Source organism: Marmota marmota, unplaced genomic scaffold, assembly GCF_001458135.2.
Source record: "Marmota marmota marmota unplaced genomic scaffold, marMar, whole genome shotgun sequence".
NCBI classification, from domain to species: Eukaryota; Metazoa; Chordata; class Mammalia; order Rodentia; family Sciuridae; genus Marmota; species Marmota marmota.
In genome coordinates, this window is record NW_026000037.1 from 33495765 (window position 1) to 33513206 (window position 17442).

General features: G+C 33.2%; 1 protein-coding gene across 8 annotated transcripts in view; it reads right to left on the reverse strand.

The window, feature by feature from the left end:
- Positions 1–17442, reverse strand: part of Gtdc1 (glycosyltransferase like domain containing 1) — a 369992-nt gene that overhangs the window by 265721 nt on the left and 86829 nt on the right. For 7 of the 8 annotated variants that reach the window (XR_007350910.1, XM_048812231.1, XM_048812234.1 and 4 more), the window contains 2 exons: positions 3537–3600; positions 52–244 (listed from right to left, as the gene is read on the reverse strand). Coding sequence is in view for 7 of the 8 variants with exons in the window: in XM_048812231.1 (XP_048668188.1) it covers positions 52–230 (179 nt within the window). In the remaining variant the exon portion in view is untranslated. Of the gene's footprint in view, positions 1–51; positions 245–3536; positions 3601–7529; positions 11860–17442 lie in introns of those variants that run through there. The other variant, XM_048812229.1, reaches the window with a different exon arrangement.

Here is a 17442-nt window from a genome sequence, read left to right on the forward strand (position 1 = left end):
AAAAAAAAAAAAAAAAAAACAAGCTGAAGATGCCTCCTGAGCTCTGATTACCTGTAATGCTCACTGACGGGAATGTTCTGAGAGAAGTACAAAGCTGCTGTCCGTGCTCTCCAATGCCATTTCTTTGCAGGAAGGGTATAAAGAACACAGTCCTGTAGCTCTTCTTGGAGCAGATCCACCAGTTGTTTATGGGAACCTCCATAGAATGCCTCAATGATAAGAATACTCATTGGACCATTCAAACCTTGAGAGTTAATACAAAAAAAACAAAAAACATATTTTGCAGATATATATGAAAATTCTTTAAATGTTTAAATTTTATTCTCAAAAAGAAAATACAAATAATTTAGTCATGTGTAATTTTTAAAAATATGCATCCTAAACTGGGCACAGTAGTGCAGGTGTGTAATCCCAGCTACTTGGGGTGCTGAGGCAGAAGGATTTCAAGTTTGAGGAAAACCTGAGGGAAACCTGAGGGACTTAGGGAGACCCTGCTCAAAACAAAACAAAACAGGACTGGGGATGTAGCTCAGTGGTAGATCATCCCTGAGTTCAATCCCTACATTGAAAAACATAAAAATAATAAATAAATAATTATATGTGTATGTATATACACATACGTATGTTTTTAACATACACATAAATTAAAATAAAAAACAGACATCTCAGGGGCTGGGGATGTAGATAAGTGGCAGAGTGCCTGCCTAGCAAGCACAAAGTCCTGGGGGTCGGGGGGAGGGGGAGATATCAGCTTACATAATTTAATGTTCTGATATCACAGAGTGCATATTGAGATCCCCACAGTAGGAGGAGGAGAAAAGAAATCCTATCTTTTAAAAATACATTAAGTCTTAAATTTTTGGAATCAATATTTTTATTAAAAAAAAAAAGTGTCTTTATTTTTTGCTTGTTTTCCTCATGCCCTCAGATTACTCTCTTCCATAACCCTAAGCTTTGTGTCCTACCCCAAGAATACAAAAGCCTTCTCCTCCTGTGATCATTCACAATCCTGGTTGGTTAAGCTGTGAGCCTGACTCAGTGACCCAAGAACCTACTTGACCTGAAGCCCTTGTTTTACAGTCACTGATCCCATCTTCTAATAAAGATTTCCACTGAGAGCTCTTCATTTGTAAGGTCCCTCCCAGTTTGGAAATGTTCAGATTCTATAACTTTCATATTAATCCATCTTTAAATTTATCAGCTATCACTGCCCTTAATGAATCTATATTTTAAAGAAAGTCATTCATATTTGAATCTCAATTTTCCAGTATTAAAAACTTAAGGGCTAGGGTTGTGGTTTAGTTGTAGAACACTTGCCTAGCATGTGTGAGGCCCTGGGTTCAATTCTCAGCACCGTATATAAATAATTAAAAATAAATAAATAAAGGTCTATTTACAACTACAAAGAAAATTAAAAGAAAAAATTTTTAAAAAACTAAAGCATAAGATTTTTTTGAGACACTACATATACCTTGATGACTTCCCCACTACTGTCAATATCCCACCCCCAAAGGAATATCAAAAGGTTGAGTAAAGCTACATATCTGTTAACCACCAAGGATTCTACAAACGTCTTTATACAAGAAACCTAAGAAGGATAAAGTAGCAAAAAAAAAAAAAAATGGGTTTATTAATAGTAAAATTTCATCACTGAGAATTTGGCTATTAAGCAATTTTTCATTTTAATAATATGATTTTTGTTAATGTGCTCAGTGAAATAATCTGTATGAATGTAAAACTTTCACATACATTTCAAATTTTATACTATTTCCTGTAAGACATAAGGCAGAAACATCATTTTGTAAATGAATATTAGATTGCTTAAAAAATATTCCAGATGTTTGAATTTTCTTTTATGAGTAAAGTAAATACCACTCATTAAATAGCATATTGCTTTCTTAAATAATGTTGTTCCGTAAAATTATTAGTCTCAATGACTCAATAATGCTTTTCACTAATAAAATTGTATTGCACACGCTCAGTCATGGTGTCTACTTAAATTGTGTTTCAAAGGAAAAAGATTCAAATAGTTCTCTGAGAAATGAGTGAACTGAAAAAAAGCTTTTTTTCTTGATATCTGAATACCAATGAGCACTTGTATTGTGTATACATATTTGCACATTTACACACGCATGCACGAGTGTTTATTTCACTTATATGTAAAGTAAGAAACAATATTTGCCAGAGAAGGTGTAAGTTTGAACTTCAGTTCCATCACTTTCTAGCTGGATGGCCTTGAACAAGTTACCTAACTTTGTAGGACTCAGTCTCATCTTCTTTAAAGTGAGTAACAGTACTAATCTTAGCAGTGTGTTGTACAGATAAAATCATGAATGCTTTTAAATAAAAATAAGGTATTTACTCTTTTAGCAGTATAAATCACTTTTCTTAAGGAAAAAGGTAATCTTCAAATCTTCCAGCATTTTAAATTCAATAATCTTCATTTGTAGCCCCCTATCCACCAGGCATAGGTAGGAAAGGTGGATGTACACATGCATTTGAAATACACAGGGTATTGCCCTTTTCTCATCATTCACTTGTATTCCAAATATGAATTTGAGATCCCCACAGGTTTTATGGGTAAGAGGTAAACTCAGAGACTGAGCTATGCAAAGCTTAATTTTTTAAGGCCCATTGGAGACTTCTGCTTTAATAAAGTAATGCTCAATGAGTTCTCAAACACTGTCCAAGTTCAACAAAGTGATAGGCATTAATCCTTCAAATGATGGAAACTTCTAGAAAGAAACTGAGGGAAGAATGAAAGAGAATTTTGAAAATTACATCAGAAACTTAAAGACAGATAGATAAAAGGCAGTTAAACATTGCTTGCTATATTACATCACAAATATCTACTATCTAGCTTAATTTCCTCCAACCTAATCACACTAAGGTATACATGCTCTATGTATCCTTAAAAGGTCTCTAAAAGGCTCCTGTACAAATGACATGAGATAATATTTCACTAAGTGATGGAATGTGATATAAACCTCTCTCTAAAGAATATTTTACTCACATAACCTCAAAGAAAGCAACATCAATATTGGGGGGAAAAAACTGCTTTCTGATTCTTCATCACTCTGCCCTTTTTCATGATTAATCTACGGTATGTATTGTGACATAGATTTATTTTACAGATGTTTCTTATGGGTGTGAATCACAACTTATCTGCTAATCACCAGCCACTGTGGAGGCAGTATGTGTAGGTGCTGCTATAGATTCAAGACACTCAGTAAGCAGAACTGAACACCAAGCATGTGGGAGGTCGAAAAATAGAAAAAGGGAAAAAAAGATTATAGCTGTAGTAGATTTCCAACCCTTTAATAGCTCAACACGAAGAGTGGAATGTACAGGTTTGAACTAGCATTTACTTGAGCATTTTTCTAGTGGCCAATGGGCGTGCCTGCATTTCGGGTATTTTTCTAGGGAGAGTAACTATGTCCTACCATCTCTGAAAACTATACTTAGTGGCTTTGATTCATGGAAATTTGTTCTGCTTGTTTTGTGGAGACAGACATATCCTGGCAATTCCCACTTACTTCTATTGCAACTTTGTGGCAAGAAGAAAATATATTCTTCCCTGTACTCTTCTTGAAGCACAACCTGGAACAAAGATGATTCCCATTAGATACAAACAAAAAGGGAAAAACTCATTTTTAAATAATATTCAAACCAAATATCATTACGGCACATTAAAGAGTAGTTCAAAAACTTTTACTGTGCCTGAGTTTTGTTTTAGAAAACACTGGCTGAAGCAAATAGTCACGAGGTTGGAAAAAAAAAATACCCACTTTGCTGTTACAATAGAATTTGCTAAAATGTAACAGAAATATACTATTTGCCCATTTTAGCAAAACATAGATAAAACTGCAGGTGGTCACTCAGACACTGCAGGTGGTCACTCAGACACTGCAGAAGTTCATAAGCACACATGGGAAGACAAACATTTCTGGACCACTAGCACTAGCTAGTAAGGAGAGAGTAGAAGCAGAAAGAATAAAACCTCCAAATTTAAAGTGCTAATACCAAAGCAACGACAGGGTCTCCTTGATGTCCAGAGGCTGTGCCCAGGTGTCTACCAAAAGATGGCAGTGAGCCTACACAGAGCCAAATGTCTAACATAGGTGCCTGAGTTCATGAACCTGTTAAAGCATTATCACAAGTATTACCACAGACCTTAAACACTGGAACATTTAAATGGGGTAAGTTACAGAATCTGGGGTGTCAAAGGTGTGACATTTTAAAAGGAAAAAACCAGACTAAAGGGGGTGGGGGAACATGCACACTTCTTATATTGGAGAACAAATACCAATCAGACACTGACTTCATGGCACTAAGAATATCCCATGACATTAAAATTAAAAAAAAAAAAAAAAGAGTATACGGCCACTCCACTCTTGCTCCTTAAAAAAGCAGGTAAAATATTTCCGAAAAAAAAAAAAATTGTAGCAACTTTTTAAGTTTTTCTGCTTAAACAAGTAAGCTTCACTTAAAAAAAAAAAAAAAAAAACTCATTTCTTCAGCAAATTTTGTTCCCCAGTGGCACCAGATGAATGAAAACCTCCTATACTATTAATGCTTTATGAAAGTTTAACTCATTATCAATACTATGATTTAATGATACATGGTTTAATACTAAACATTAAATTTGGCAATATAAAATGAGTCAAACTTACATCTGCGACAGGAATTTTATACCATGTCAAATGCTATTTAAGATCACCAAAGGACAAAATGATCTATTTAAGAATTATCTGACTTCCCAAAAATTTATGTTTATAATTAAAAGGGGATACAAAGTGAAAAATCACAATAGCATTTCATAAAAACATTTTGACAAAAAATGAAAAAGTGCCATTAGCATCATCTCAATTAAAAACTAATATTGCATTGATAAGATAAAGAACAAAAGTTGCCTGAAACCAATGCTGTGAATATTTTTAAATTTTTATTAAAACTTTCTGTCATTATACCTGCATTTATTTTAGGCTTGACCCAATTTCTTTATTCCCTGAGCCATGATCATTTTCAAGGTGAACTACATTTTTGTCTACCTCCTCTAGCAGTTACAACTGCCATAGTAGTTGAAAAAAATGTTTAACAGTATAGATAAAGGAAATTTGCAATATGTTACTGGTCTACTGAAAAAGATGTGCTAAATACAAATGTATCATGTTGTTAAAAGAAAAACCCCAAATCACTAGATATCCATAATTAGTCTTCAACTCAGGTACCTACACTGTTAAAATAATTTTCCAATCTAATACCTTGTAATAATTTTAAATCAGGGGAATTATTGTATTAATATATTCCATAGACACCTTACTGCTATTAGTTGTAGGAAGGTACAGTTTCAGTGACAATGGTTTTAACAGTTTTAATCCCACACACATGAGAAATTGATTCCACAGATTACACATAGCTTGATGTCTGAAAACTTTGATCAATTGCTGAAAATACATTTTATATTTACCTGTATATACTATCTGGAAACTGAAGCCTGGCAGAGCAAAGAGCACTGTTTTAACACTAAATGGTTTAAGCTGGGGAAAGTAAAATGTGAGTAGGCTTAGGCTTTCCCAATAGGTCATCAGAGGTTTACCTGGTATTTTCTTATTTACCCTTTCTCCCCCTTCTGTTCTGCACTTCCACCTACTTACTCCAACACACCCAGGTTTTAATTAAAAAGTAACCAATAATCCAGCAGAGTAAAATAGGGCAGTGCTGAGAAAAGCCAGTATTACCTTCCAGCCCACTCACTCATTTTAATGATTCATCAGGGAAACCCCATTTGTTAAAATATACCTGATATCTCATTAAATAGCAAAAAATAAGCATGAAAAGATTTCTGCTTTAAAACATGTCACCAGTGACTCCCCTAAAACAACCTGTTAAGTTTCAGTATGAAGTAATAATACATTTTGCTAAAAACTTTCCTGAAAGTGAGTAGTACATTCAATTATGATATGAGAAAAGAAATACAGATTATAACAAAAAGTTGGTTTTTGTAAATACTTCTAAAAAATCAAGAAACAAAATTCATTCTAACCTCTAACACCACATATAATCTCTGAAACTGAAATATAATGTGACATCAAATACAGAACAATAATCTTACAAACTAAAATGATATGCACTGATAATATTCTACATAAAATGAAAGGAAGTTTAATTAATAATCAGTATGAATCCATTTTCTGAGCATTAGTCTGAATTGCAGATAATGACTAATGGAAAGTGATCATTATTACATTATTTGATTTTGATACATACAACCTACTCTTTATTAATTCCATACTGTACTATCACATGTACTTGAATAAACATAAAATCTTAGGTACAAATTTTAAAAGATAGAGCAATCTAATATTTTATACCACTAAGCTGCTGTGGGTGTTCTATTTTTCTCAACTCTGACTTTTGTTTCCTATTGTGGCAACTGAGAACTAAGGATTTATGTATCAAAATCAAGTTTGGGGGCTGGGGTTGTGGCTCAGTGGTAGAGTGCTTGCCTTGCACGTGCAAGGCCCTGGGTTCGATCCTCAGCACCACATAAAAATAAAGGTATAAAAAAAAAACTTTAAAAAAAAATCAAGTTTGATAGGAATATGCCATACTGTTTGTGAGATAATTTAAAGCTATTTTTAACATGTTTTTCCAATTACACAAATTGTAAGGATCTCTTGAGTACATTTTTGCAAAGTTACAATTTTACATGCATATATGACTATTTAATGTTCTCTAACAAATATGTTTATTCTTTTTTGATTTGGGACTTAACTTTTTGCTGAAAAACTATCAAGTCTATTATTTCATGGCTAAAATGGATACAAAGTATTAGTTAAAACACTCAAGTTTCAAGTGGAAATTCAACAAATGTTTACTGAGTACTTACCACATACCATCATTCGGCTGTTCTCAAATATTCATAATTTTCACAAATAATTAGATGTGTCCATATCAAAAATTCATTTCTTTACATTTTTGTAAAGTTATATTCCACATTATATAGAAAATTAGGAGACTTGTGACAAGTTTAGTGGTTTAATTTCACTAACAAAATAGCAACCCTTTCAACTTTTCACTGCTATTAATTTCATGAATAACTTCAAGCTATAAAAGTCACAATGAATTAGTTCTACTGCATACTAAAAATATTTCAATTTGCTGACATTTTAAAATGTGGTAGCATATTTATGAATCAATAGAATATTTTACACCAGAAAACCATCTCATCACTCAAACTATTGCATTATCCTTTTAACTACTATACAATCTGGCTCACCACACCATTCTCCAAAAGCCAACTGCAACTAATCTTTCCAAATGGAAATCCGATTATGAAATGACATGTTCAAAAACCTTCAACATCTCCATCAACTAAGAATAATATGCAAGGCCTGATACTTGGCAGTTAAGACTCATTTTCAGACCCTCCTTTCTCTTTACTACAATCACATTTGCCCTTCTCCCACTTCAATTCCTCTTCCCCCACATCCCCAGACTACATCACAGCAATACTAAGTACCCACACTCATGCAGCTATTTAATTGTCCTGTGACTTCACATAATTCTCTCTCTTCTGTCAGTCTTCTCTGAGTCCGTCTGATGAACTTTTGATCAAATTTCTGCTCATGAATCACTATTTCTATAAAGTCTTTCCCCGAACTTCCCTTAAACACTACTTCCTCTTTACTCTGTACAGCACCATTAAACTTGTTTCACTCTGTGTCCACATCCTGCTTTCCCATGGGGCTGTGAAAATCTGGAGGATGAGGACCAAGCCACCACTTGCCTGATGGCCAGCCTAGGGTATGGTAAATAGTAGATATCACTAGGTTTTGTGGAGCAGACCTGAAAATCAGGGGAAAACAAGAAGCGGATTTCTTCTGCCTTAAGTAACACAGATACTGAGCAAGTAAGTGTTAGATAGCACTGTACCTGCTACTAACGATTGCCAATTACTCCTGAAGTCTAAACAATATCAAGCACCAAGTATATCTGAACACATTCTATTATGTTCTCTTTTCAGATATTAATTCATATATTTATCATTCACAGAAATCAAGATTTAATGGAAATAATGGATTTTTTTCATATAGATCTGCTTTAATTTTAACCTACTGTTATAGTAGAAGCAATGATGATCAAAGAGATGGGAAAAACAACATAATCAACTGAATATTAAGTCACTGTGAGTTTCATGACCAAAGATAACATCTGTAAGATCCATGAATTTTGAAAATCACCTGTAGTTTTTTATTCTACTTGATCTATTATCATCCTACTTTAATTCTAGGAGTAGGATAAGAAGTCAGTTCCCTTCACCATCAATCTGTATATCCCATTCCATATTTAGTAATCAGTAGGCTTTTATTTAAGGGGGAAGAAAATTGCATTGTGAAATACTTCCTGCCAATAATTATTTATTTTATAAATATATGAAAAGATGAAAAATGTATTTGTTTTCTCAAGATGGCATTTTGCCATTGCCTTCCAACTTCTTGATAAGGGGTGTAAACCAGCTCGATTGGGAGAAAATTGGGGTGTCTAACCCATTCAGATATAGATATCCAATAAGAGAAGGCAAAGTATGTCACAGAATCATAGATGCAAAAAATACTGAAACCATGGTGCAACCACTTTTCTTTTACAAAAGAAGAAAGACTATCAGCATCACTCCTCCTAAGCTACAACTTTATCTTTACCCTCCAGTCCTAATAGACAACTTTTGAAAGGATAACTGGCTTTATGGACTAGTATTAGAAAAATTATATCAAAGATACATATACCAAGAAAGGTTTGCCCAAAACCTTCACTATTATCAACCACTAATAATTACTTCTTACTACCACTAATTACTATTTATGCTCACAGATAAAAATCAATGCACAGCTTCTGTCACCATGTAAATATAACAGGTGGCATCTAACTGTATTCAAAATGTCACACCTCGGTCCAAGGAAAACAGTTTGGCTAACAGCCCTGCTGAGGGTTTTAGAAACTATGCCTCTTGCCATACAAAACCATCTTTGCTAATGTGACTAGACTCTATAAAAAATAAATAAATAAATAACTCAAGGACACAGTCAAGTCTATGACCTGGAAGAAGTCAACTGGTTTAATCACTAAATTGACATTGTTTATTGCACAGAAGCATTATCTTGCTACCCAACATTGGCTTCTGTGCCAAACTTTAAGTCTGACTCAGTTTGTGCAGGGTAATTATAAATATATACACCAAATGGGGTTAAATAAGATGACTAACAGATTCGTAACCAGAATGGCACTAGTCAGTCTCACTCAAACATCTTTTAAGAACTTAATCCATATTAACTAAATAAAAAGCTGTTGAGAAGTTTCTCTCTCCAAGTGGGAGGCACAGATCACATTTTCAGTTAATTTGAAAACAGAAATAGCAGTGTTACTCTAACACAAAAACATTCTCCATGTCCTATTTGAAGTGTAAGCAACCCAAGCAAACATGGGTGGCATTCCCTTGATGAGTTGAAATAAATGTCACGAAGTACAAAGTTCTGGATTCACTCACTTCCAATGAAAAATGAAAAGGACATAATCTCACAATTCAATCTGATTTATCAGTGAGGAAAAGCAACTTAAGAAAATGCAGAAATCTTAGCAGCTCCGGAGGCAAAAGAATATCAGGTAAACACTTGAGAGAAGAAAGAGAAATTTTCACCAAGGACTAATGGGCTAGAAATAGATATCCTTAAATATAGACATATTTAATGTTTTTAATATTCATTTTATATCAGTAAAAAACACCCATCAGTAACAGATTTTTCAAACAGCATTAAGTAGTGTGAGGGGAAGTCAGTATTTGAATCTGTCCTTTAAGATACAAACCAATAAAACCATGTTTTAAATCTGTATTGATTAAAGTATTTAGTGATACCTCTCTAATCTCCAAGGTTCTACATGAACATAGAAATTTATGATAAGTAGAATTAGTTAAAAGCACATTCTCTTCTATTTATTTTCTGTAGCAGCGTTTTGTTCTGTCACCATATATTTTTCAATAATCTTCTGATTTGCAAATGGTTTAAGATATTTGCTGATAGCTTAAGAAATCAACACCAGACAAACTGGATGATGTCTAGAAATCTTTAATGCTAAGTTTAAAAAAGCTTGGGAACTCAGTTTAAATCAGGGCTGAGTAAACCTGAGACTAATAAATGCAGTAATGAGAGCTGTCCCACTATTTTTAAATATCACAAGAGGCATATTATTAACCACCCACTATTATAAGAAAAAGAATCAGTCTTTAATAATAGACTGAATTTTAAGATCCTGAAGATATTTAGGACTCAGACTGATGAATAAAGGAAAAATATACACAGCTGTGTCAAATGTCTAGAAGGTCTACTATTCTCCAAAGTTCTGCAGGGGAAACACAGGCTTGCCCATATCATCTGACACATATTTTCACTGAATAAAAGATAAGTACCAATAGCTCAACATTTCCTGATTGGAGCAAGCACTATGACTTTAATCTATTTAGTGTCCTTGTTTGTCATTATTATCTCTTTATCAACTGGTTTTTCAAGGAGACATTCCAATGATATAAATATTTTGTCTAATGAAGCAAAGACCCTAAAGCATAGAATATTCTTTGCAAACTACTCAAAGCTATACTCTGCATTATCATCTCTTAAAAAGTAATTTCAAACTTTGCAAACTATGTTCATAAGAGCAAGGTTATTTAGGAGCTAGTTAATCCCAAATTCCCTTTGCACTTCTGTCCAGCATGTATGTATGTATGTATATTTACCGTATGTGAAACCGTAGGTTGATTAGCATTTACAGTTAACAGAATTTATAATATAGACTCCTAAAACCAGGTACACAATATCCTATGTTTTCTATAATAGTTGCACAATTGATCTGAATAGAAATGAAGTGATCTTCCCTTCTGTCATTCCTCTTGCTCAATGCTCTAATGATCCTTTCCCTACTTTGTTTCTAAACTTTATTTGTAAGAATTAAATTTAACACATCAGATAAACTCCTTTACATTTTCACAGTGTATGACAGTTGGAGCACATTATGTTATCAGAATACTTGTATGTTACAAGAGAGCAACAGCAGGTGATGGCCAAAGTTCAGTATCTGGGAAGAAGATGAAAATAGTCTGTGAATTAAAAAATGTAGACTGAAGACTGATACTTACTCTAGTAACACATGAGGTTAATTTTGCTTTGTCATATTAAAATGTCCTATTACAATCGAACATAATATTAAAATACTTAAAAACCGCATACCTTTGGATTCAACAAAGCCACTTCTAAAGAGCAACCTGAAAATTTATCATGAATTTTTAAAGAAGTCCTTGCTCCAAACTAAAATAACCAAACTATCCCACAACAAAAAGAGATCTCATAATTAAAGATCAAAAATCATAATGAAGAAGTTAATTTATTGGCATTGGAGAACATTATTTACACTATTGCATAACTGCAAAAAATGAATATATGGAAAATATATGATGGAATTAATATATAACCATGAGTGAGTGAGTTAGAGAGAGAGAGAGCGAGTAAGAGCAAGATTGAGCACACACACAGGAGCATAAATAGACACACGTGGACATGAAGAAATATTTGTGGTAGAATTATAAGTGATTTTTGTTTTCCTCTTCATGTTTCAATCTATTCTTCACCTTGTCTTCATTGAATGTATTCAACTTCAAAGTTTTTTGTTAACTTTAGGGAAGAAGCTGAATTGATTGATGTAACCAACTACTGAATTGATTGATGTACCCAATTACTGAAGGCTTTCTCCCCTCCAGGAGACTACAAGTAGCTATCAAATTATTCTATTATTTCTATAAACAAGCTTATTTAAAACACTAATTAGGAAAGGTTAAAACTAAAGGTAGTATAGCAAATCACAAATACTGTAATTTAGTTTTGCAAATACAACTTTGTCTAATACATAAAATAAAAGTTACTCTCAACTTCAAAGTGTACTTGAATTATTAAATTATAAAGAGATCAAGATCTATATAAATAAAAGGAATCCACAGCTGTACTTTGACAGAGTATGTTAGAAAATAAAATACATTTCAGTATTTAAAGTTTTGAATAGAAACACAAAACAAGTATAGTGCAAGTTTTAAAGTCATGAAGTTCAAGTAAAATGTCAAAATTAATTTATGCTTTAAATAATTAGTCTTGAATGAAGGGAAAATATTAAGTATTAGTTAAATATTAAGATAAATAAAATTTAAAAGAACTTCAAGTCTCACATTTAATTTCTGAAGTTTCTTATATTTAAGAAAGCATAAAATGCTATTATATAATCATCCATATGTGTTACACATGTTAAAAAAATGAAAGGGACTCATTGGATATTCTAGTAATAGAGATGGAGTCTTGCATTTTCAAAGATGATCTCTTCTCATAGGCACAGATTTTTCCTATTTTTATGTACATGCGATACATACATGGATATTACATAAACATATTCAATAAACACTAACCAATGGCAGCTCAGACTTAGCAGAAAGTTTTTTTAAAAAATGGATCCTGAAAAATCTAGTACATTATAATCCAAATAATATGTTTCATTTTCAAATAATAAATTTCTGCATTTTTTTTCCAATGCAACCGTTTCATTATGTTTCGTTTTTATAACATCTATTCTGAAAAACATAACTTACAAATCTAAAAAGAAAATAATTTCCTAGTAGAAATGTACATTTTTAAAGGGGCACTAATAATCAATGAATAACTTTCCATATTTGAAAATAAGCATAAACTTGACTGAAAAAAAGAAATTCTAATCTTAGGAAATCACCATGTGGCATTTTTTAACTTTATTACCACTTTGGTGACTCTCTGTCCCAGAGCAGATCACCTCCAACATTAGTACTCTGACCTTCTAGAAAACTGACAGATAAAGTTTATAGTGAGAAAAAAATGAGTTTTTATGGGTTTCCAAAAGGGAATTCTATGACACTAAAAGCCATATAATAATATTGATTTCATAACCAACCTTTTTACTGCCAAATTACAGACTTAAGATTTTTAGAAAATAGCAGGGTAGATTCACCATAAAATACAATAAAAAATTTAAAAAGTTTGAACTCATCTGAAATAGTTCAGAATATCTTTGCAAACTTTAATACAAATATAAAATGATTTTTTAAACCAGGTTTTCCAGAATTGTTGAGTATCCCAAGACCCTTTTATTTTGGGACTGACTGACCCTCCTCCTGATATACCTGTCAAAAATCAATTTACTTACAGCTTGTACATTTCTAAGTAAATCATTTCTATGCTTGTTTCTAGTTTCCTTCCATCCTAAAGACAAATGTACAAAGTATAGAAACATGGATTATTTTCTTATAAAACAATCTTTAAAAATCAATTAGAATATTCAAAATATTCCATTCTCACAAATGAAAATAAGTTGCTTACTGAAATGACAGTCTTCCATTTCACTGCCTTAAAAATTAAGCTGGCATGGATAATAAAAGTGTTTTCTGACTGGATATGCTGAGCATTAAAATATTTTTAAAACAAACACTAATCCATAATTAGATTTCATGAGTGCAATCTATAGAAAATAGAATTTGCTTTATTTTCTGGGAGCAATATTAATGATTTGCAATCGTAAAACTTATACCAATGATACCATGGCTTGCATAAAACTATAAACAAACCTGAGCAGGAATGTTTCTTTTCCTTTTTAGCCTAATCTTTACCAATCATTCACTCAACAAATACTGTGCCTACTATGTGTTTGCCCATTGTTATTTCAGGTGTTGGGGGATAAATTAGGCAATGAAGCAAATGGTCCTCTTATATCATATGTAATGTCTTCCTTTTATTTATTTTTTATTTTTTTTAGTTGTAGATGGACGCAATATATTTATGTGTGGTGCTGAGGATCAAACTCAGGTCCTCACACCTGCAAGGCAAGCACTCTACCACTGAGCTACAGCCCTAACCCCAATAATGTCTTCTTAATTAGAGCAAAAAGGGAATCATCAAATAAATATATGTCAGACAGAAGTATCTATAAAAGAAGTAATGCAGGGTGATAGGGGATAGTGGCCACTGAGTGCTGGGGTAAGGTGGTATTTATTATGGCATTGTCAGAGAACATATGACTAATGATAAAAATATGACATCTAAACACAAACTAGATGAAGAGAGGGAGGGGTTATACAGAACTGCATCTAAAGCCACCCAAGTAGCAGGGATAGCAAGCCCCTGAGAGAATATGTATGGCATATGCAGAGAATAGGAAGATCTATGTAACTGTAAAGCATAAGCAAATTTGCTTTATTCAACAAAAATTTATCAAATGATTACATTTTAAAGCTTACACTAAATGCTATGTGATAAAGAGGATTCAACGATGGTCTCTGGCCTACCTATACCTTTATATAATTACAATAGAGTGAGAAATGTTGTAAGACATTTGAGTTGTGTTTCAAGGGACCAATGGTAAGTTCTACTTCAGGAAGGTGAACTAAGAGCCAGACAATGGAGAGTTGAGACAATGTGACAGAGGCTCTTGGCTCACTCAACAGCCATTCAGCCCTTTATTCCTTTTGTTTTCCTCCAGAATTCAAGCTAAAACACTTGATCTCTCAGTTTCACAAACCAAAAACATGTTCTACAATTTATCAAAATAATGTAGGTGGAAGGAGGGCTCAGAACTGGAATGTTCCCTCTATTGGGAGCAAGACACTGCTGAACACTCTAAGCAAATCACCTGACCACAGAGCTTTAGGTTGACCCACCAAGACCTCTGGTATCAGGTTCTTGTCCCAAAGCCTTCTGGCCCTGACCTGTGTCTCCCTCATCATCTTCAACCTGAATTACATATCCGCCTGCCTTCTAAGTGCTTTCCCTACCTGCAGCAACATTAAACTGTTTTCTATTCTTCCTCAGAAACTTACAGGTATCTTAATATCAGTCCCCTGCACAAAATCCTATGACTTTTAGATGAAATAAAGAAAAAAAAAAAAATATTTAACAAGAAACATGACCCTTACAGGTTGGTTCCAAGCTCCATTTTAGCTTCAATTCCTGTCACTCCACCAAACACAGCATTACCCTCTACACAATAGACTCCTTATCATTTTCTTCAAATATTCCATGCACATTCCACCTACACATGCTGCTGCTGCTGTTCCTTCTTTCTAAACACTTTTGACTACACCACCTGTCAAACTCTTATTTGTAGTTCAAGATCCCATGCAAATTCCAACTCATCTATAAAGTAGTCAATCACTCACCTGTATACAGCTACTCACAAGCATTTATTCCTTTCTCTATAGTTTCCTACACTTTGCTTTTACCCCAATTAGAGACGTTACCATGAAACTCTTACATTACAGTTGTACATATATATGAATATCTCCCCAGCCAGATTTCAATTCCTTGGTAGCAAAGTTCACATGCAATTCATTTTGTATATATTCATAACCCAGCAAAATGTGATACATACAACAGACATTCAATTTTATATTCTGAATCCTTATCAATAGGCTACAATAATTCCTTGCCATATAAAGAAAAAATAAACAAATGAGATATTCCTGAATTGAAAACTGCAGTGCCATCACATAATAACTTCTTCAAGCATTACTTATGGTATTCAAGGAAGTCCTAAATCACTGTTAATACCATTAAATAAAAAGATTAATGGAGCAAGGGGCTGGGGAGGTGGCTCAAGCCGTATCGCGCTCTCCTGGCATGCGTGCTGCCTGGGTTCGATCCTCAGCACCACATACAAACAAAGATGTTGTGTCTGCCGAGAACTAAAAAAATAAATAAATATTTAAAAATTCTCTCTCTCTCTCTCTCTCACACACTCTTTAAAAAAAAGATTAATGGAGCAAAACTTAAAAATAAAGCATTTATAAAGTATGAGTGCTTACTGAGTGGCATAAAACAAAATTAAAGATAAATGGGGAAATGCAAAGCATAAAGCTACCTACATCAGGAAGCACTGCCAAGAGATACTAAAACAATTCACTTAGCAAATATTTACTAAGTGCCTACTATAAGTTGGATACTATTCTGATCAGAAAAGTGAAAGCAACAGAAGGTTCAAATTTTACACACAATATTCTTAAGAGCATGGTGTTACTCTAAAATTATTACTTCCAAAAGTATGACCAAAATATTATTTTAAGGGCCAAAGACAACTACCAATACCCAACTTCAAATCTAGGAAACTATCTTGCCTAAATTATCATTATGTAGGAACTCTTCTCCCAGACTGCTTCTGAATGTTAAAAAGACGTCCTTTATTCTCAGTAAGTATAAACTGATCAGTTGGAAAATTTGAGTTCCAGGCACTTGAATACATTTCCTGCCTTGAGATAAGTTCTATCCATGCACAGGTTGTTTTAGTAATTAAGGTACCAACAGCCCTGCCGTCATGAATGAAAAGGGAAGGATTTATTCAAATAGTGTTACATAGGGGATGCTATATGGGAGATAGTAGATAGTTGTTCATTTTGTCTTCTGAGGCCAAAATAACAGAAACAGAATAGAAACACAAGAAAGAATTTCAGGACACTGGAGGAGTTGTAAAACACTGATTACACTACCAAGTTACATTCTGAGAAAATTTATCTGCAGATTTTGAATGAAAAGGTGATCTGCTTCCTTCTAAGACAATGCAGGGCAAGACAAGCAGATGTACAGATGATTTCTTATGGTTTCTTTTGGATATGAAATTCTACCTTACATAACCATTTGCATGTGTATTGAAAAATATAAATCTATCACTCCAAGAATTAAAAGAAATAATATACCCAAAATGCCATCTAATATAAAACCTGTTTTAGTATTCCCTTAGCCATATGAGGCTTACAATGATCTTATAACTCCTTCTTGTAAATAAACGTCAATAACATAAATTATCAAATGACCTGCTTGCCTTATGAATGAACATTGCCTATTTCTTCAAAAACTAAAACTTTAACAAATACTTCAAAACAGTTCAAAAAATGAGATTTATATAATTACTACAAAATATCTTTGTTTAAACAATAGTCTATGCATAGAATGAAAAAGAAACCATATTTTTTACTTAGTCATGGAATAACTCGCTCCCAACACACACTGGTATTAAACCATCTTGAGGATTTCCTGCGACTCTTGTAACAGAATATCTTCTACTCAAAAACAACTTTTACATAATTACACTGATAATCATGTAGCAAAACATTTTAAAAAAAACTACAAGATTTAGTCCATAATGCTTTGTAAATTGAAAATATTACAGTGCCATTTGAATGTATAAATGATTTACAGCAATAATACAAACAGACATATTTGTTATTCCTTCTTTCATTCACTCATTCATTCAAAAGATGATGAGGGTCAACCAATGTGCTAAGTAATAAAACATCAAGAGGACCCAATTAAAGTTCTTTGTCCTCAGACAAACACA